The 21,205-nt window shown below is 42.5% G+C and overlaps 1 protein-coding gene across 4 annotated transcripts; it reads left to right on the forward strand.

Annotated features, from left to right (window-relative positions):
• Positions 1–1,917: 1,917 nt before the first annotated feature.
• Positions 1,918–19,947, forward strand: ARPC1A (actin related protein 2/3 complex subunit 1A). 4 transcript variants are annotated; one of them, XM_082312005.1, is made up of 11 exons: positions 1,918–2,057; positions 5,356–5,460; positions 6,047–6,151; positions 8,356–8,578; positions 10,277–10,384; positions 13,798–14,010; positions 15,152–15,227; positions 15,428–15,621; positions 16,344–16,434; positions 19,533–19,669; positions 19,868–19,947. In XM_082312005.1, the coding sequence occupies exons 2-10, from the start codon at positions 5,397–5,399 to the stop codon at positions 19,665–19,667; spliced, it is 1,209 nt and encodes a 402-aa protein (XP_082168131.1). In that variant the 5' UTR covers positions 1,918–2,057; positions 5,356–5,396; the 3' UTR covers positions 19,668–19,669; positions 19,868–19,947. The 4 variants fall into 4 exon arrangements, with proteins under 4 accessions (XP_082168131.1, XP_082168132.1, XP_082168133.1 ...); XM_082312006.1 differs by having other exon boundaries at positions 5,379–5,460; XM_082312007.1 differs by lacking the exons at positions 19,533–19,669; positions 19,868–19,947 and adding an exon at positions 17,324–17,706.
• The last annotated feature ends 1,258 nt before the right edge of the window (positions 19,948–21,205 follow it).

A 21,205-nucleotide genomic window follows, 5' to 3' on the forward strand; every position in this document is an offset into this window, starting at 1 on the left:
CAGTCCAACACAGGGCTTGACTACTTCAAAGGAATCACTGAGAATCTTTTTCACTGTAACCTAGATCTGCCTTGCTGTTTTCTTAGCTTATGACTTCTCGCCCTACCCCCAGTAGGCATTAGAGAACAAATCGTTCCTTTCCTCATAGCAGCAGCCTTTTATCTATTTGAAGCCTTACCAGATCTTTCCTCAGTTTTCTGTCCTCTCAACAGGCTCAGCAAAAGTCATGTGTTCAAAGACTGATCATTACTGCCACCTTTTTTTCCAAATATCCGTATTTCTCTTGTGCGGAGCCCAGGACAGGACATACGTTTCCAGCACAGCTCAGTAGAGCAGGATTCCTGTGTATGTCTTACAAGCATTTTCTTACCTATACGGACCTGCACGGGGTTTGCCTCTTCTGCAACAGCAAGACGTTATGGACTCCTACTCAGCTTATGACCCGCGGCAGCCCCTCCATCCTTTCCTGCAGCACAGCCAGCTGCCCCACTCTTCCCAGTTTTGTAACCCTGAAGTTGATTCCATTGAATTTTACAGCAGCACACCTGTTACTGAACTGCATTCTATTTTTTCCATAGAGCTCCCATTTTGAATCCTAGTTCTATGACTGTGTTTATTCTGCCTTCAAACTTGATCTCATCTTCAAATGCAGTAATTACATTCTTTATTTCATCATGGATGAGTAATGGACCCAGGGTAATTCCCTGTACAAGCACCAGTATCAAGTACATTTTTCCCCTCAACCAGTTTTGCAACTCCCTTAGAGTGGTATCATCTAGACTGGTTTCCCAGTTTATTATTAGAATATCCTGCAAGCCAGTGTCAGAAGCTCTACTAAAAATCAAGATATATGACATATACTGCTTCTCCCTTATCTGCAAGCCCTGTTATGCTGCCAGAAGAGGAAATTAGATTGGCTCAATTCATTCATGACAAAGCCATACTGGCTAGCGTTCACCTTCTTGTTTCATTCTAGATGCTTATAAATTGTTTATTTTCTCTCAGACTAGAAATTAAACTCACTACTCTATTGCTCCTCAGTATATCTGGGAGTCACTAATTCCCCCCAGACTTGCCTTTTTTTTTTTTTTTTTTTGTACTTGAGCTCACAAAACCTCACAGGCAATGGAGTTTGAAGTTTTACAGGATCCAAACCGTGAGACCCCAAACAGCAAGCAAATCCTCAAGGGGATTAAGAGCAGGGCAAAGTACTGCAAGTGCACTTCTTTCTGTATTCCAGCCAGAGAGGAGGGAAGGTGCTACAGCATCTGAAGGAGTTAGGATAGGATTGTTATCCCCTGCAGTGGAGAGCACCTTGCTTCCATCCTTCAGCCTCCAAAGGGGAGGATAGTCACAAAGACTCCTTGCATGGTATCTCTCCAACAGTAAGCCTACAGTGAAGAAGGCCAAATGACCTCCCTTCAGCTCCTCACAACCTCCTTCCCAAGGAGGAAGCTATGGCTCTTCCCTGGCACTGCCACCCGCAGCCCTGCCAACCCCCACCTCAGGAGGCCTCACACAAACCAGCGCCTCCAGCAGCGCTTTGGGCCTCCCCAGACCCACAGCGCCTGCAGACCCTTAGCTCACGCCCCCTCCAACAGAGGCAGCCACGGCCTCCTTCACCTCGCAAGGCTACGAAGCGCCAGGGATGACCAGAACTCGCTTCCCAGGGAGAGCCCAGCGCCTCCCATCCCGCTTCCCGTCCCCCACCGCTCTGAGGGGACGAGCGCCCGGCCGCGCACGCGCGCTCCCCCGCCCGCCGCCTTTGTGTGAGGCGCGGGCGCGGCCCCCCGCCCTCCTCCGCCGCGCAGGCGCGGAGCGGCTCCCCGGCGCGCCCCGCCTTCCCCCGCCCCTGCAGCGCGGCGGCGGCGCAGGCGCAGCCCGCGGGGCGGCCGGCGGGCGGCGCGCAGGCGCAGAGCGCGTTTCCTGGCTCCCTTGTCAGTGCCGGGCCCCCCCCCTCGGCCTCCGCCGCCGGCCGCTCCCTCTCCCGCCGCCCGGAGCGGAGTCGCGTTGACTGACCAGAGTCCGCGAGTCCCGCTCCGCTCCCGTCGCCTCAGGTGAGTCCCCGCGCCGGGGGCGGCTGTCCGCGGCGCCGCTGGGCCGGCCTGCCCCCGCCCCGAGAGGGGTGGGGGGCGGGGGGAGCCCGCAGGCCCGCCGGTGCTGAGGGGATGGCGGGGGGGAGTCCCCTCGGCGCCGGCCTGCCCGGGGGCGGGGGCCCGTGCCCGGCCCTGTCGCTGCACGGAGCGGGGGGCGGAGGCACCCTTCTGAGGGTGAGGCGATGGGGACCCCTCGGCCCCTTCGCCCTGAAGGGACGGGGCCGCACGGGGGGGTGGATGGGGCCGGGGAGGGAGCCGCCGGGCGGGCCTCGGCGGAGCAGCCCCTGCCTCGCCTCCTGCCCCGCCGTGGCCTCCCTGGCAGCGCTGTGCACCTGTGTTATCAGCGCGGGGCAGGGCCGCAGCCCGCAATCCGTCCCAGACCGGTCGGCTTTATAATGCTAATGGTGTCCTGTGTCAGTAGGCTTTGCCTGCGAGGAGTCACCCTCTTGGGAAAGCTGCGCTGAGTGACTTGGAAGGGAGTGACAGCAGTAGGAGGCAGTCCTTAATTACAGGCACTTCTCTTCCAGATGTTTGAAAGTGATGTAGGTGCTCTGAAAATAGGCAAGCATTAAAAAGATCCCTTTCTCTCTCTCTCACACACACACACGCTATCTCCGCTTCTGAGTCTGCATCCTTGCTGGTTGCTTGTCCAGGGATGGCCTTACACCAAATATTTCTCATCCCATTGAGAGATGACAACAGCTGAGTTCTGTACTTCCCAACCTTGATCTTTTCAGTCTACACATTGAAAGAACTCCTGCTGTACAAAGGTGCAAGACTTCCTTTTTTTTTTTTCTCCTTTTTAAAAAATTTTTTTGAAACTCAAGGAGAGTTAGTTTGCATTTGAAAAAAGATCAGGGATAGCTGCGTTAAGTACTTGGCTAACAAAATTATCATGACAGTATCTTCCCTGTGTGAGATTCGGAGGTTGGCTGACAGGAAGGCATTGAGGGGTTTACTACGTATGAATTATATCAAGAATCACAGAGCTAGTTGCATTTTCTCTAGTGAAATGTGAGTTTGATTTTGTCTACGTATTGGTAAGGAATAAATAGAACTAGAAGACTTAATTAAGATTTATCTTCCCGAAGAAAATAGTGCTGCAACTATCAGATGACAGAAATAGTAGTGCTGTTTGAGATTATCATCACTGTTGTTTTTTATGAGTTTGTTACCAAACCAAAATGGAAAACAGTCGCTTCCTACAAGTTATGGTGCTCAGGAAACTCAATCAATGGGAAGGAATGGATCATATTGCTTGTCCTAGCTGTCTTTGGAAGAGCATGTAGGTTAGTAAAAATCTCTGAACTGGAAGTTAGGATGGGATTGTATCGTTTACATGCCCTGCCAATCTGTGGAGAAAATACCAGGGTTGTATTAGAAAGTGTTTCAAAATAGCTGCATTCCTTGGGGAGGGGAGATTGGATATTTTTACATTTTATTTCGGAAAGAGTAGAAAAGGCTGAGCATTCCTTGTTGGTAGAACAGCTCTTCAACTTTTCCTGTATATGGAAATGCACTGCTACCGAATGTTGGCATGTACTAAAGCAAGATCGTGGAAAAAGCAATTTGCAGTCGTGTTTTGCTTATATTAACGCATGGAATCTCAAAATATGGCTGTCCAAGGTCAAAGGTAACTCAGATTATGTCAATATTTTCCCATTAACAAAAATTCATTAGCTATTTTGCTTAGGACTGCATATATTTAATAGCTTCAATTGATTGGTAGAATATGATTATTAGAAGAACCATGAAAATCATGCTGGTTAAGATTATGAACTGGACTTAAAGCTCATATAGTCAAAAGTTATATTTGAGGTACATTTGAAATGTAACCCATAAGTTGTATTTCTTTAAAAGAGTAGTGCTTGATTTCTTTTAAAAAAAAAAAAAAAAGGAGAAAAGAAAAAGTCTCTCCAATTATTTGGATTGGCAAAGTACCATATCATTTCTGCTCCGAGATTCAGCACTTTCAGCATATTTGTTAAACTAGTGCTGTGATAGTAATTGCTAAGCTCCGTAAGAACGTACTCATCTTTCATTCACTCCTGAGTTTCTGTTGGACTGCCATTCATTTCCTGTTTGCTTCCAAATTCCTACCTTGTCCTGAAGTCTCCACCCTCTGTTAACATGGCCATACTTGGGTATGTTGTAATTTCAGGCTATAATGGGTGTGGATGTCTTGGAATGACATCACAGAGATATTTCTTTTTAGATGTATATGTGAGGGTGAAAATACTTTGATCCATCAGCCAAGGATAAATTGCTATGAAAATTAGTGGAATATATGGACAGAATTGACAAATCCAAGTTGTATGTATTGAACTATGTGCATCTTAGTTATTACAGACGACCTTGAGTTTTTATGATGTTATCTTCCATCCATTTATGCTGCCCTTGATTAATACAGAGCATACAATATGATATGTATTTTAAACAACTTTGTAATTGCTGATCAGTGCGCCTCCAATTGCAGACGTTCAGCGCTATCTCTTGTAGCAGTCATAAGTTAAAGAAAAAGCTAGGTATCTAGCTTTTTTTTTAAAAACAAATTAAAATACTTACAAACTAGAACGATTCAGCTTGTTCTTGTAGTGTTTGAATCTCATGGGGGCAAAAGTCTAACTATAAAACAGTTTAGTGCTGGAATTAATTTGAAGAAATGAGTAATTAGTTGATTACTAATCTTAATAATTTTTCCCTAGGATACATATAAATGGCTTTATCAAATAATACATCAGCAGATTACAGTTACATATCAATGTTCTGGACACACCAATTTAACCTCCTGATACATATTAAAAAAAAAAAGAAAAAGATTTTATTGTAGTGCTGCCTGTGAGCCTTGATACATGTCACGATTTTGAATCAGTTCACTGAGATATGTCCCTAGAATTTTTTTTTTTTTTTTCAAGCATTCCATTTCCATGGTAAAACTATTAGGTTTGTTAGATTTCCTAAGAACCTCCTCTCTCGCCTGTGAGGATATGCTAAGAAGCAAGCGTATATGGGTTTTAGGGCAATTGCCATTAGCTATAGTAAGCAGGACAGTTAAAATTCATTGGCCTACTGAAGATGGCAGGGCGTATGGCAAAGGAAGCTCTTTAGCAGCCTTAACTTATTTACTGAGTAAGTTGTGACCGTCTGTAAGTAAATTGTAATACTGGACTGAAACAACCTTGGTAAATGCTGAAGGCTGATTTTGTTTTAATAATTATCTAATTTTGAAGTGTTTTGTTTTCAATTTTGCACCTTTCAGCTTTTTCCATTTTTACAACATAGGAATATCTTTAACTCGGAATGTCTCTACATCAGTTTTTACTAGAGCCAATCACCTGCCATGCATGGAACAGAGACCGTACTCGTAAGTAATATGTTAGTTTTAACTTTTAATTTTTTTTCAATTGCTATTTTCTCTTTGCTGTCAGTTTGTGATCTTGTAATGTTCTGGATCATGTTTAGGGAAGGTATGGTCAAATACGTAGTGCTACATGTTAAATGTTCCACTTACGATCCAAAAAGCACGCATCTTCTAAATCTGGACTTCTCTAAACCCATTACTGGAACTCTGACGTGTGAGCAGATGTAGTCTTACTAGTGTTCCAGAAAGCTTTGCCTTGGTGTGCACCTCTTGAGAATGACCTGGCCCTTACCCTTTTTGACCCTCTATTTCCGTACCCCAAACCAGCCCTCCATTGAATTGCCTAGTTTTCTACTAGAACATGGATTGCCATGTTCAGAATGTATTGTCTTTCTGTGTAGTATACTCATGACCATGTTATGACCATAATGTTTGAGGTTATCCAAGGATGTTGTCCCTTTGTTTACAAAACCCATGTAATGCTCTGAAATTTGAGAATACAGGTTTTAGATTGGAAAGTCTTTCCAAGTAAAGAATTTGGTGTTAAAAAGCCTTCTGTACTATTGGATTGTTTTATTTCTTCTTCAAGAGATTGCCATTAGCCCTAATAATCATGAAGTCCACATCTACAAGAAGAGCGGGAACCAGTGGGTTAAGGCTCACGAGCTAAAGGAACACAATGGACACATTACAGGTAAGAGAATATTGTGCTGTACCAGACATTAAGTTTGCCCACCCCCTGTTTTCCCCAGTCGAGAATCTGAACAGGAAATCTGCAAGTGTTGAGTAAATAGATCTTTTTATAGGTTGGCATTCCCACTTACTTTTGCAGCATTTTTCTGGAGTGCATGCAATGAATGTTAGCAGGAAAAGCCCTATTTCATTTCCAGACATTTTGGTAGAGTAACTGAGCCTTTCTTTCTTATCTATTGCCTATTTTTCATCCATAATGATATAATGAGAATAAATTTTCAGTCTTCTGAAGTAATCTGGTTGTGTGTCAGACTCTCCTGGTGATACATGCTGCTCCCTTTCAAGTGCTAGTATTAAAACTTCATCAAGTATACAACTGTTGCGTTGGTTTGTGGTTTCCGACAGCAATAAATATCCTTTTTTAGGGACTGTATAAAGAGTTGAAGTGGTCAGTCCTGGATTTATGACAGAGCATCAGTGAGCACATTTTACTGCAGGCCCAGAGTATCTGTAGCTCCACGATGAAAATGTAAGAAGAGCTGCCATGATGAGTCACAAGGTGTTATTTTTAAAATGTGATTGTCCTGCGGTAGTGTCTTATATTACTTTTTTTTTTGTGGTGATATTTTTATAAGGGCTTTATTCTCTAAGGAAATGAAAGTAATTAATACAAACACTTGCTCAAAACAGCAATATCCTTTACTCTGTTCTCAGCTCACTAATGGGCAGAAGTATCTGCCCAACAGCGTTTTGCAGTAACTTTATTCAATTTATCTGATTCTTGCTGTCAAAGAGCACAACTGTACGTGCTCTTTTGTGAAGAGTCACTTGGGCTGAATTTACAAATGGCATGCTGTTCCCCAAAGACATTTCTCTGCATTTTACTTGTACCTGTTAGTGTTAGAAGCCAAATATTCATGACTTGGGAAAAGAGCTCTCTCCGCTTTCCTGCATAGCGTATACCTTTGGAATACTAAATGCTGTGGTTGTCGTAAAGAGTAGACTTACACTGTGGTTAGACACAGGAGGTAGACTGATCAAACCGCTTGTTGCCTCTGACAGGAGTGATTCAACTGCTGCCGCTCCAGCTTCTGATGACAAGGGACAAGGTCCCTTGGTTTGCCTTCTGTGTCTTGATTCAGAGCTGTGGTGGTGAGCTGCTTCTGTTCACTTACAGGAAGAGCATTATTCACGCTTTTTGCTGGCTTGGTTTTCTGCTAAGCTGAAAAGCTGAACTTGTCACAGGTCAGAACAGCACCAGTGCTGGTGCAAGGGAGGTGGTGGGAAAGAGAAATAACAAGGGTCAGGATGGTCCCCCTTTCAAAATCGGTGCTAGATTGACTTGTGTAACTATGGTTTCAGACTACCAACCTCTTCAAAAATCGAACTTTTTAAGCATATGCCTATTTTAAGGAATGTTTTTAATATTGAACACAGTTATGGAGAACCATTGAAATATAATTTTTGTGGCAGGAGAGTTCAGGATTGCACTCTGCATCTCAAAGAAGAATGCTAAAGAAAATATGAAAAATAATGTTGCCGTAAGACTTTCCAGTTGAGAGAACATCCTTCATTGCATAGGAGGGGAAAGAAGCAATGGCAGGCTTATCAAAGGCTTCGTGTTATTCTCTGAATGTGTTATTTTTGCTTGGTAAATGTTTCTTTCTCGTCGCACAGCTTAAATAGGCATGGAAAAAATGTAAGGATTGTATCAGTACATAAAGATTGATAACTTCTAACCAAAAAAAACCCCTGCTATCTAAACTTTTAGATCATGATTGCGGTCTGGCAGCAAGCAGACAACTATGTTAGAGGTTTGTGCATAGTTTTAGGATTGCTGGGTTTCAGCTGTTGAAGCGGGTCTCTTGCAGAAGTCAGTGGTTTGCAGGGTGCCTGCGGACAGGCCTTAGCCAGTCTGCAGAGCTCCACCTGTTGGGCAGCCGTCAGAGCGGGCTTCCTTAGCGGGCAAATTCTCTGTGGAATCTGGAAATTTAGAATCTACAATTTTGATGAAAGCTAGAGGGACAAACCGATATCCCTAACAGTTTAAAATGGTGCCTGGAGAATAAGTGAACAAGGGGAATGCTAACATAACAGTAATAACTGTCTCTGTAGTAGAAGGCTGTGCGATTGTCTCTGTTTTGGCTTGCTGTAAAGCATACAGTATAAAGGGAAAAGTTTATTAATATGAACTCTAAATTGCAGGTATTGACTGGGCTCCCAAAAGCGATCGCATTGTAACTTGCGGTGCAGACCGTAATGCCTACGTCTGGAGTCAGAAAGACGGTGTGTGGAAACCAACGCTTGTGATCCTGAGAATTAATCGTGCAGCCACCTTTGTGAAATGGTCTCCCTTGGAGAATAAATTTGCTGTGGGAAGTGGAGCTCGACTTATATCTGTGTGCTACTTTGAATCTGAAAATGACTGGTGAGCTGTTTGAGTTTGATTTCCATTTACACCCCTAAGGTCTGCATAGGAAAGCTAAAGCCTGGAGTTTAATGGTGGTAACTAGGTTACTATTTTTCCTAATTCCTAAAATCTTCAGGAAACGTAGAGGGATAGGCCTCATCAGTTCTTTCATGGACTTTTTACATCTTGGGGAAAGGTTCCCTCTTTTACTACTTTACTCTGGTGTAGCACCTAAAGGCCTTGGACTTGGCCTATTTTCAGGTTATACAAGTTGGCGTGGATGTGTTCTGGTTGACTACCACAAACATGTTGCTTTTCTAAAAGTGCAAGAATTTCTGCAGAGTAAAAATTTCTGTACCACAACTGTATGGTTGAAAAAAGAGAAATATTTCCTCCCTGTGCTTCCTTCCAGAATGAATGAAGAAACCTTGACTTGAGTCTTTCTTCCATATAGATTAGTTTGGGCTATTTCTTGTCATTAAAGAATTCAAGTCTGTCACTTATCTCCGGGGCGGATGTTCAAGCTTGTCATCTACCTGTTCTGTATTCTGTCATATATTCTTGTCACAGTTTATAGATTTCAGACAGGACTATCACAAATATTTCTGCTATTAACATTTTTTTCTTTTTGGCATCTCAACTTAGTGCTTCTGGTCTTTAATGGATCTATATTTGTAGCTGTACGTGTTGGAGCTACATTTACCATATCATCTGTAGGTGAAATCAATATGTTGAGTACCTATTACTTTGGGTTGCATAAACACACATAAAAACACAGGTGTCTGTGCCTGCCATGCTGTGTGCAGTCTTCCATGTGGGGACGGTAAACAATGATACCATCTGCAAAATACATTTTAAAGATTGTTTTGGACTTTTATGCTTTCCAACATATTCAGTTCTTAACATTTTCTCTGCTTCACTTGTCTGCAGAAGAATCAAAAGCCCATATGTTGAAGACAAATAATTTAATGTGATCCTTAAAACTGCTTGTGCCTGATGGAAGTAAATTCAAAGAAAAAGCACCATCATCCCAAAGGCCATCAAGTGAATAACAGATTTCATTACTATTTTGTAAACAGTTCAAATAAACCAAATCTGCTGAGACATATTTAGGCTAATATTGATGCATTCAACATCAGGACCGCTCTTCACTGTACTTCAAATAATTGAGATGTATACACTAGTCATATCACTGGCAGTTCACCCATTTACTTGTTGTGTTTTATAGTTATTGTATTATTAAACAGTAGAAGAGTCAATAGGCAAAAGAGATGACTCTAAAACTCATTGGGAGGAGCTGGAGAGGAAGTGTACTTAGTGATTTAAGAAGATAGTGCTGCTTAGCTCAATACCACTGTCAAAGCTGAGCTCTTGTTCATAGGATGTAAGGGACCAGGCAGTTACTGTGCAAAATTCACATTAAGGAGTTCAGTCCGATGCATTATAAAAATGAGTTAGAAGGGGAATAGGATTCAGGTGAACAGATATATATTTAACGTGAATTTATTTATAATCTTCAAAATTTTAATTAAGATAACCATATAAAGTTCACAGACTGTACAAGGCGATATGAAAGATTTGGGCAGAATGTGAGTTTTATTGCAAAACTGATGTGTTTAGTCATTGGCAAGGGGTGATCTTTTTGGGGACTATTTCATGGGTTTGGGGGAGTCTGGTAAAATATTTCATGTAAATTTTCTCTCTCTTTTCATTTAGGTGGGTGAGCAAACACATTAAAAAGCCCATTCGTTCCACTGTCCTTAGCCTGGACTGGCACCCCAACAATGTTTTGCTGGCTGCTGGATCCTGTGACTTCAAGTGCAGGTGAGAGAAGATAAATCATCTGTAAATCAATTTGGATTACTGGTTCAAGTTAGTCAATAGCATGAGCATGTTGATCATGCGTTTGCTATCAGAATAGAAGATGGCTCATTGCATACTGTTGTTGTTGTTACCAAAATAAAATACCCAGCTTAAGAGACTTTGGTGCTACTGCATGCAGACTTTGGACTACTAACATTTATCTGTTGAGGGACATGCCTGAATTTAATGAACTGGTGGGTTTCTTTACTAGCAGTACACAAAAGTAGTACTACTATGCATGCACTGAGTGCGAAGATCTAGTTGTTAGGCTGAAATTAGACTAGCAGGTGCTATCTTGTAGAACACCAACACTGCTAGTTAGAGTTCAAAAAGCAATATCCTGATGGTGCAGTTCCAAAAATCAGAGTAACTTGGCACTTCCAAAGGCAGTATCTTACCTTTTGCTTCCCTGAGTCACTTGCTCTCTCCTCTTCATCTGTGCTAGCCTTAACGTTCTTGCAGCCCTGTGGTGAGCAGGGTCAAGGAATTGATCCACCTGAAACTCAGTGCAACAAAACACAGTTTTGAAGAGCTTTAAAAAAAAAAAAAGGCTGGTAAAAACAGATTAGCATGTGAGATGGATGACATAGTCTTTCAAACCGATTGTGAAATTACACCATGAGGGATGGGTCCTGCAAATTGCTCTGTGCTGAGTGATGGGGGTCACTGCAATGAAGTCTGCATGGGGAACTGTCTGCAGAGTGGTTGACTTTAGTTCGTCTTTTACTTAATCACTTGTACCTTGAATAATAAGGAAAGCTTCTTTTCTTAAATTCTTTATGTAATAGGGCACTTTTTAAGCTTCAAAGTGTGTACTAAAAATGACTAAGAAGGAGTGGGAGGGGGAGGTGGGACCGACTATTACGTTCCTTATTTCAGAATGAAACGCAGGCATCTAAATTCAATCCTTTGATACCTTTTTATGTAAGGAGAGATGTTAAATGGAAGCTGGGGAGAAGAGAGTTGTCTCCCTTCCCTGCCTTCTTTCCACTTTTAACTAGATAAACTATACATGTTCACTTCCTTTCACAAAAAATGTGATGTAAAATGTACTCATTCGTCTTCCAGAAGCAGCTGCTTTTCACATGTGGAAATTTTTTCATGCATGTTCATAAAGCATCTCGGGACTCTGACATTAGGTCAGCTGATATCTATCTATCTATCTATCTATCTATCTGTTACTTTGGACTTCAGCTACAGGCTTTGTTCGGTGCTTGTTACGTACATTGCATCCCTGATGATCTCCTATTTCCTGTTTTGGTTGAGAAGTTAGAGTTGAATTATTTTCTGTTCAGTATAGGTTTTGAGTTTTTTGGGGGTTGGGGTTTGTTCGGGTTTTTTTTGGGGAGTGGTGGGGGGTGGGGTTGGAAGAAAGTCAAGATGTGGTTCGGTTTATTTCCTGGGAGCATTATCTAGAAGACTTGCTTAGTCTTTTGTTTCCCATCAGAAAACTCAGTGTCCTGCATCTTATTTCTCTGAAAAATGGTATGTATTTTGAAAAAACAGATCTTGGTTTAAAACATTTGGGAAACTTTCTGCTCTTGCTTAACATTTTACTTTAGGATGAATCATTTAATAATTTTGCTGCTTTTATCATAGAAATCTCCATATAGAAACATTAAAGAAAGGAAAAGTAGTGGAGATTGGTACTGGGTTTATGTTTCTATTTTTTCCCCAAAACCATGAAAGAATATTCTCTTTGGTAAATGATGAATACAGATCTCTAGAATTCCAGTTCTAGGGAATGCTCAGTTACATATTAAAGATAATAAAGATATCTGGGCCTGAAGTATGCATCTGTTCTGATAGGTGGTTCTGAAGAAAATTATGAAATGGATCTGCCAGAGCCACTGCCAACTAATAAGCAGCTAAGTGGGAGACATTTTGGAAAAAAGAATGGAGGGCAGAAGAGGCTCCAAGTTGATAGGTATTCAGCAGAGTTTTTTTGGTGGCTGGCCTAGATGAGCTCCTCTTACGTTTGTCTTTAGAAATATATATATATATAGCTAACAGCACCGCATAGGTGTGAATTTTATATTCTTGCTGGAACAATGTTGCTGTGGGAATGAACGTAATTTCCCAATGTTCTTTGAAGGCTGGGGCCTTCAAGCTGAGATGATTTTGATTTTAAAAGAAAGGGAGACTTTAGTAAGGGAAAAGACTTTTTTTTAACTAACAGTAATCTTCAAGGTCTTTCACTACTTAGGAATGATTTTTCTGCCTTGTGTCAAAGGCTGTTGCTTTAAACATCTTGTCCTATTTCCATACATTAAGAGAACCGTCCTTTTAGATGTCTCTATCAAATTAAGTTTGTTGAAGGATTATTATTAGATTATATTTAAACTGATAGAGCCAAATATAAATTCATGCTTAATTCTCTGAAAATCTGTACCTAATATAGCTGCAGTTAAACCCTTCTTGTTCCAAATGATCAGCTTTATTTGAATAAGCTGAATATAGGTACCTTTTGAAGTGCATACCCCACACATGTAAAAGATTAAAAAAACAGGGAGGGGGGAGCAACATTTCCTTAAACTCACTATAAAATATTTCCTTTTTGTGTTTGCAACCATGAATATTTGATCACGGTTTTTCGTTTATACTGAAATGTTTCTCTGATAGTAGTATGGCGTAGCTCACTTGCTCCGCCTGTTCAACGGACTCTAATGCTGTGTGACGTCCCAGTAACTTCCATGGTAACAGTCAAGAACACCATATTGTGGCATGTCTGAATCATGCAGAAGGAATTTGATGAAAGGGGGAGGCTTTCTATTTAAATATATCTTGAAAATTGTAGTGCTGGGAAAAAAACTATAAAAACATTGTGGTATTTCAGGTTTTCAAGGCATTCTTTCAGTAAGGAGCCAGAACAAGGTGGCTCAGAGCCCCTTCGCTGGCATTTGAACATCAATTTTCTTTCTTTGAAATCCTGCTAAAAAGTGAATGTTCTTAAAAAGTGGGTAATTTTGTAGGTGTTTGTATTAGCTTCTAATTACACAGTGCAATTTGTGTTTTTTCTCTAACTGAAGGATTGACTCTGAGAGTTATTAGCACTGCAAAAGGATGAAAGGGAGATCTTGGCACAGTGGAAAATGCAATGACAATGTATGTTTTTGTGCCATCTTCTGGAGAAAAAGGAGAGAGATACAAGAACAGCATTTATGAGAAACCTATATGCATTACACCCTTTGTACTATTGCTTTCTCTTTGTATACTGAAGCTTCCCAGCCACTAGTGGCTTGTTGTTTAAAGATACCATAGTATTTTATTTTGTTAGAATTAGAATGCATCTATTTGCTTCCGATGTGAAATGTATATGAAGCTCCCAGGAGGTTTTTTCTGTCGTCGTTCATGCTGAAATCTTTTATTTGCAGGGTGTTTTCTGCTTACATTAAGGAAGTGGATGAAAAACCAGCCAGTACACCATGGGGCTCCAAAATGCCTTTTGGGCAGCTGATGTCCGAATTTGGGGGTGCTGGAAGTGGCGGATGGGTGCATAGTGTCAGTTTTTCTGCCAGTGGTAACCGCCTAGCCTGGGTCAGTCATGATAGTACTGTGTCAGTTGCCGATGCCTCAAAAAATATGATGTAAGTATGCTCTTTCTGTTAGTTATTAGCTGTTTGACATAGAAGGAAGTAGTATGTGGAATATTGCGCTTGCAGCAATGGGAACTGTGACAGCTGTTTCCAGTTTTGACAATTTTACTGTAGATGCTAGGAGTCTCTTTGAGGCCTGTATAAATAAGGTAGATTCTTAGAATTTTAGATTATATAACTTAAATTTCTTATAAGAATTCTTCAGTGAGGGTACAGTCAATTTACTTTGGGGGGCGGGGGGAAACAGCATTTGAAAAAAAAATACATTCCACTCTAGTGATTGGGGAAACAATATTTCCATGTAAATGGATTCAAGAGAATCCAGAAACATGCTCACTCCATACCTACTAAGACCCTATCCCCAGTGAGGATCTGGAAAATAAGTTGTTCATTTCATGAAACGTTAATCCCAACCACTGTCCTTAAGACACTGCTGCTGCAACTTTTCAACTTACACCTTCCAATCCAACAAGATGTTTTATTAACAGTTCCTCCTTCTGCTCCTCATCTTGATCTGAATAACTTTTCAGTGTCCATGGCTTTCTAACCAAGAAGGAAGAGATTCCCCATACGTTTTGATAGCAGAGATCTCTGGTGGATCACCCAGCCATTGCTCTGCTTTGTTTTGAATTATGGTTCTGATGGCTACAGCTGTATAAGTACCTGGCTGGGGATATCATTAAGTGTAAAGTGTTCTAGAATTCTTTTTTCATTTGTTACAAAATCCAAGAAGTTGACTTAAATTAACATACAGGCTTTTTCCTCCTGAAAAGGTGACACCAAGCACTAAAACTTCAAGTGTTTTTTAAATGCAAATGAAATTAATAGCTTCATCAATTTGAACCTTTTTTGGAGGTATTCTTTTTAAACTCTTGCCACTGTTTACACACAATACTAGATGACTTCAGCCTTTCATCTGTAATACTTCATGTTTGTTATAGATCTTCCAGGACACTTTCATTAGGTTAAAACTTTTTATTACAAATTACAACCTTCTGGTGTCACCTCAGGACAACTGAGCTACACAGACTTCTTTTCCAATAATCCTTGTGTGGGAACGATCTCTATTTTTTGTTGGAGCCAAAGATGAGAGGTTTCAATGAAGTCCTCTAACAAATGTTCTTGTGTTCAGGGTTTCGCAGCTGAAAACAGAGTTCCTCCCACTCCTGAGTGTGTCGTTTGTCTCTGAGAACAGTGTGGTGGCAGCTGTAAGTGTCTACTCTTTTCTCCTTGTAGAGTGTTGTAGTGTTTTGGAGAGGGAGAAACACCATACGTTATGAAGTCAGTAATAAGCAAGCTTTTCCATAGTGCCAGTCTTTGCATTTCTGCAATTAACAGCAGCAGAAAAACGAAATGGTGATTATGTTGTTTATATTTCTTGACATGCTTTCATGATGTCTGGTTGCAGGGCCATGACTGCTGCCCGATGCTCTTTAACTGTGATGACCGTGGCTTGCTGACCTTCGTTTCCAAACTAGACATTCCAAAACAGAGCATCCAGCGCAATATTTCTGCTATGGAGCGCTTCCGAAACATGGATAAAAGAGCCACTACAGAAGATCGTAACACTACCCTGGAGACACTGCACCAAAACAGTATAACGTGAGTGTCGTGGCCGCCAGCACGAGGGGAAGGACTGCTCTCCACATCACTTTGGTTTCCCAGGATGTACTGCAAACCTATGAGAGCTCAGATTTGCGATACCAGATGGGTTTAGCTGGTATCCCATTTTCATTTTAGTCTTTCACTAACAGCTGTCTATTTCTGGGACTCGGATGGAAGCTGGTAAAGTTAATCATTACCATGGTGTGCATGCTACTGCTGTTTGCTCATGTTTAATGTGTTCTGTAACTTGAACACAGTTTATCTTATCAAATATGTAGATAGTTCACAAGAGGTTGGTAGCACTGTGCAAAAATCTCGTCAGCAAAATTCACCTGAAACAGGAATTCACATACCAGCTTCCTATTTCAGGTGTTATTTCCATGTGTATTTATTCATCAAAAGGATTGATTCAGGTTAATCGAGTAAAATATCCTTGCATTTAAAAAAGTACGTGAGCCCAGAGGATGCTGACATTCCTGAAGCAATTTGTCTTTATTCAAGGGAAATGTTTAGGCTACAGTCACCAAGCGATAGAAGAGCTTTCAGCATCCTTTTTCTTTGCTTATTTTTCTGAAGCATTGTACCAAAAATCTAGCATAAGCTCTGCTATACTCATGTCTCCCTTTGAGAGAGTAGGAGTTGAATTCAGCCCAAATTTCCCAGCTTTTTGGCTCTCTGGAATGGGTGTCTGTGTTACAGCTATCACTCTCTGTTTTCAGCCAAGTGTCTATTTATGAGATAGACAAACGAGATTGTCGTAAATTCTGCACCACCGGCATCGATGGAGCAATGACCATCTGGGATTTCAAGGTATGCTTTTATTACCATGTTTATGTGAACTGGGTGTGGTGGTGGGTTTTTTTGATCTCTAGCATCACCTTCTGGGGCTCAGCCCTAATGCAGGTTTTATTAGCAGTAGGAAATCCAGACTGGAATATTCAAGACCATTAGCAAATTCCATAAGGAAGACAGAGCCAAGATTCAGCATAAATGCAGATATACTTTGCTTAGCAGATGGTGCTAATCCAGACTTAATTTTTTAATGGAATCACTTAATGTTCCTGTAGGAATCCCACTGATAGTTTCCTTGTCCGACCTCTACCTCAGCCACAATCAGGCTGGAAAGATCATTGGTATGACAAGGCCTGCTGCCTCTTCTTGCTCCCATCCCTTTGGACTCTACTCACTGTCTTTCTGCAGAACATGGTCCTGCCCTCTCATAATTAACTTATCAAAGTAGTAAGAAGTTACCTCAAACAGTTAGAAAATACAGTAAGCGCTGTATTGAAAACCCTAAAAGGATTTAATAATGCAAGTGCTTGCTTTGCTGAGGACTGGCCAACAGAGGTCTCTGCTGGCCTCCCCAAGCTCCTAAGAGCTGTGCACTGCCTTTTAGGCAAAGAGTAGTTTGTCTGTATTCTATAATGCCAGAAAGCTCTGGTGGGGACAAGAGCCAAATAAGAAATTGAGGTGATATATAAGCTGCTTTAATGCAGTTTCAGGGGAAGGGGGTGGAATCATTGGTCTATATATGCATGAGTTTGAAAGGAATGACGATAGCGGTCTCTGGCTCTTGAATAGGAGTCTAATCTCAAGTATTCAGGGTTTTCACTCGTTTTTCTTAGCAACAGCATTTACACTGAATTATTTAACACAGGATACTGTAGCAGATTGTGATTAAGATTTTCTCTTTTTCAAGACCTTAGAGTCCTCTATTCAAGGTCTACGAATCATGTAAAGATGGATTTCCGTGATCTAGCAGGACAAACTGCTTGACAGAATGCAGCTCCCACATCTGCACAAACCTGAAAAGGGAGGAGGAAGGTGGAATATTTGGAAACACTGAGAAAATACAGCTTGGCAGAATTTCTTTTGAATCTAAATTTGGTGAATTGTGTTGTTTTCAAAATCAGCTGTGATTGTTCTTTTTTATTTTTTTTTGGTTGGTTGTTTCATTCCATTCTTTACCAAAGCTGCTCCTTAAGTAGTTTATTGCAGGAAGTTATGAATCACTAACTTAAAAGGGGAATTTTATGTAAATTGTCTGCTAGAAATAATAATAATAAAAAAAAGAAAAACTGATTCTTTGTTTTGATGCTCATTAGCAGTAATTAAAAAAGGGATATTAAGGGAATTAACTAAGAGAGAGAGAGAGAGGGAGAACTATGCACTGATATTTTACGGCCTTAAAACAGGAAGAGTTCATCTTTACTGAAAGTTTCTTAAAGTTGACAGATGAAGACCTGGCGTTCTGATGATCTGGGTGTGAAGATTCAGCTGGGCTTCTTTCAGGGGAATTGTTCCCTTGAGGTGATGATTTTGGAGGATGAACAATTTTGTCTTACTATTCTTAATTCTCTCTGCCTAGCGTTTAATCCAGTAATAATAGCAAATTAACCTGAATGTCTTTTTCATTGTCCGTTCAGTGGGTCATAGTTTTCCAAAGGCGAATGACCAGAATTATTTGTATTTACCTTTTAGGATTTGTACAAAGACTTCTCACAGTGCAGTGCCTAGGATACAGGGTAGAAGGCCGCATGTGGAAAGTGAGGCAAAAGTTTGCTGAACCAGATCTTAGGAGGACAAATTAAAAGCAAATCACTTTGTAAGTCCGTGAAGCTACACAGGACTGCATGTCGTGTTAGAGCCAAGTGCTCAGCCTATAAAATCCTGTGTTTATAATGACTGGTGGAGAAATGAAGCACACTTACCAGAGGTATCAGCGTGGTCTGGCTTCTGTGCAGATCCTTTGTCTCCAGGTGACTGTATCTTTTGAAGTTTAGTTCTGAGCCTCGGTAGCTCACGGAGGCATTTGCACATAACTTATTTTATTCACGTGGTCTAGTTACTCTTAACTGTATTGCTGCCTTGAGGCTTGAGACAAGCTGTGCTCTGGAGGGGATTATCTGGCTCACAGTGTTGCTTTACAAGGTTTAAGACTTTGTCATTTCTGTTGAAAAAGCAGAAGTGTCTTAAGAAAAACCCCATGACTAAATTTACCACTTCCTCTGGAACCAGAGTTGCTTCATACACTGCTCGTTTCTCAGCTCTGAGTGATTGAAAAGGGAGGGTGGAAGATAAGCTTACAAAGCTGACAACTGCTGTTGTTCTGCTGCAAGCGAACTGTGTCCATCACAGAGCTGGATCATTTTCAGGTGCAATGTTGGTTGTGTGTGGAGAATTGACGGCTTTTGCAGTTCCTTCTGGTTTTCTTGTGTCTCCCACCTTCCTCCCCTGGCAGTCAAGCGTGACTTTGCAATTTCCTCTCTCTTCTAAACATAAAATAATGACTGTTTCATCTCTGCTCATCTTGCAGTCTAGTGACCTGAGCGTACAATGACTCATGGTGGGGTTGGGTTTATCAGCTCGGATACAATGCTAATGGAGTTAAGTGTCTTCTGGTTTAACAGGACCCTGCCAGCCTTGGCGGATGGACCAAGGAGCGTGGGCGTGGCTTTGTCCATCTCCATACGTACTATTAGATGCTTATATCTCACAGACAGGAATAATTTTGTTTCTGAAGTTGCTTTTTGAAAGCATGGTGGTTTATTTCCAAAAAGTATGAAAAAAATTGATGCAAAAACACATGGTCCAAATAACATCAAAGGATGGAAAAAATCATCTAATGAGAGAGTGGGGAAAATGGATCTCTAAATTTTTTGCCTTGTTCTTTTTCTGCCTGAAAGAGCTGGAGAAAGTAAAATGAGCCCAGCCCATTTGCTCCAAAAAGCCAACAAACTGAGGTTTGATGAAACTGCTGTAGATTACTGTCCGAGAGAAATATGTGTGCTAGAAGTCTGAGTTTAAAAACAGATTGGAGATATTTATAATAGAAAAGGACTGAGCAAGGGGAATATAAACAACCATCACTCAAGGTGTAATTCAACTCAAAACTGCCCCGTGCGCAGGAGCCAGGGAGAGCTCTGCGCCTTGTGCACCACCGGCGGCGGGAGACGGCGGCTCTCTGGCTTTCCGGGCCATCGCTCCTCTCCGGGAGGACGTTCCGCTGCCGTCCCACCTCCAGCGTCTGTGAGCCACGGTGAAGGTAGGTGGTTGTTTTGCCTCCACCCGTTTCCTTGGTCGCCTCCCCCGTCTCTAACACTCTCCTTTGCGTCCAGCGTGGGTGAGAATTCACTAGCATCTTTAGCTAACCGCAGCACCAGGCTTCTTAGCACGTGCTTGTATGTGCTTGGGTTAACGGTACCTTTGAAAGCAGTGTTCACAGTAAAGCTCGTGGTTACAGTCTTAATTACAGGGTAGCTGCTGGCTGCATATGCTCGACGTTACACGCCAGTTAACAGACTGTTGGGGGCAAGAAACGGGGCTCTACGCAAGCAGGGATGCCCGAGACTGTTCACTAGCGCCTGCCTGAAAAACTTCCCAGCCTCTAAATGAAAAGAAGCTGCAGAATTGCTGCCGCTTTTCATCCCCTCTGCCCCACCTCCAAAGAAAACCCCAGCAAAAAAAACGTTCTGGCGTCCCCAGCATCCGTGCAGTGGGACAGTTCCTCTACAGCCTTTCTGCGGAGAACCTGAGCGTCACAGGATATGCCGCCGTGGATGCAGGAGGATCTTTCCACTTAAGAAAATGGAGGCAAAAGCAGGTAAAGGGTTTAGCCAAATCTTGAGTCGGATCTGGCAAGAGACCCAGCAGGGCTGAGCCTTCGTCCCCGGCTTCCACAGTGCTGGCTTATTCTCCCATGGGCTATTGAGTCTGAGGGAGACCCAAGCAGTGTTCAAAACCGGTGCATCCCTGGCGGAGGCAGCTCGCTGTGCTCGGTAGCGCAGGCTCAGAGAGAAGCCGCAGCAGGAGCAGCCTCAAGACCAGAAGCGATGAGGAAATGCAATGGCTGACAAGGAACCACGCTGCCGGCAGTGCTGGGGGTGATGCTCTCCCCTCCCTTCTCTTAATGACATGCCCTGATTCCTACTGCAGAAATTAAACTGATCTACCGTTGATTCGCATCCCTGCCTGGAGGGGATCTGATGTGAAGGGATGGGCAGAGGGATGCTCTCCTCTCCTGTGTCCTCCCATCCCACACAGGTGAGAGCTGCTGGTCTTGGTGCAGGAGGCAGTGGTCGGACACCTGGAAAGCCTGAACTCTCCTGGTGAAGAGCAGAGGCAGAGCAGCTCGTAGTCCCTCTCTCGTAGGACTAGAGAAAATGCGCAGGCAGCAAGAAAAACTTCAAAAAGCCGCAGCTTTCAGCCACGTGGGAGCTGTTGTGGGAGCTGCGTCCCACTTGCTGCATTTGGGGCAGCAGCGATGCTGGGGGCGAGGCTGGGCGCTGCAATGGGCAAACTGCTGCTGGAGGACGGGGCAGCTCGCTGCTTCCGAGAGGGACTTTTCCCACCGTGGGGATTCACTCCTGACCAGAGCTGCAGAGACCCACCACCCTCCGGGGACATCACGGGATCTCCATGTGTGTCTGATGGGATCATGGCAACACATATGAAGTGAAGCATGGCTGACGGACTTGAGGACCAAGATGAGCTGCCTGCTCAGTGCCACCCCGCAGAGCCCTTACAGCTGACCCTGCACATGGGGATTAATTCTGCAGCTCAACAAATACGAGGTTATTGT

The sequence above is a fragment of the Platalea leucorodia genome, assembly GCF_965183815.1.
Source record: "Platalea leucorodia genome assembly, chromosome: 5".
In the NCBI taxonomy this organism is placed as follows: Eukaryota; Metazoa; Chordata; class Aves; order Pelecaniformes; family Threskiornithidae; genus Platalea; species Platalea leucorodia.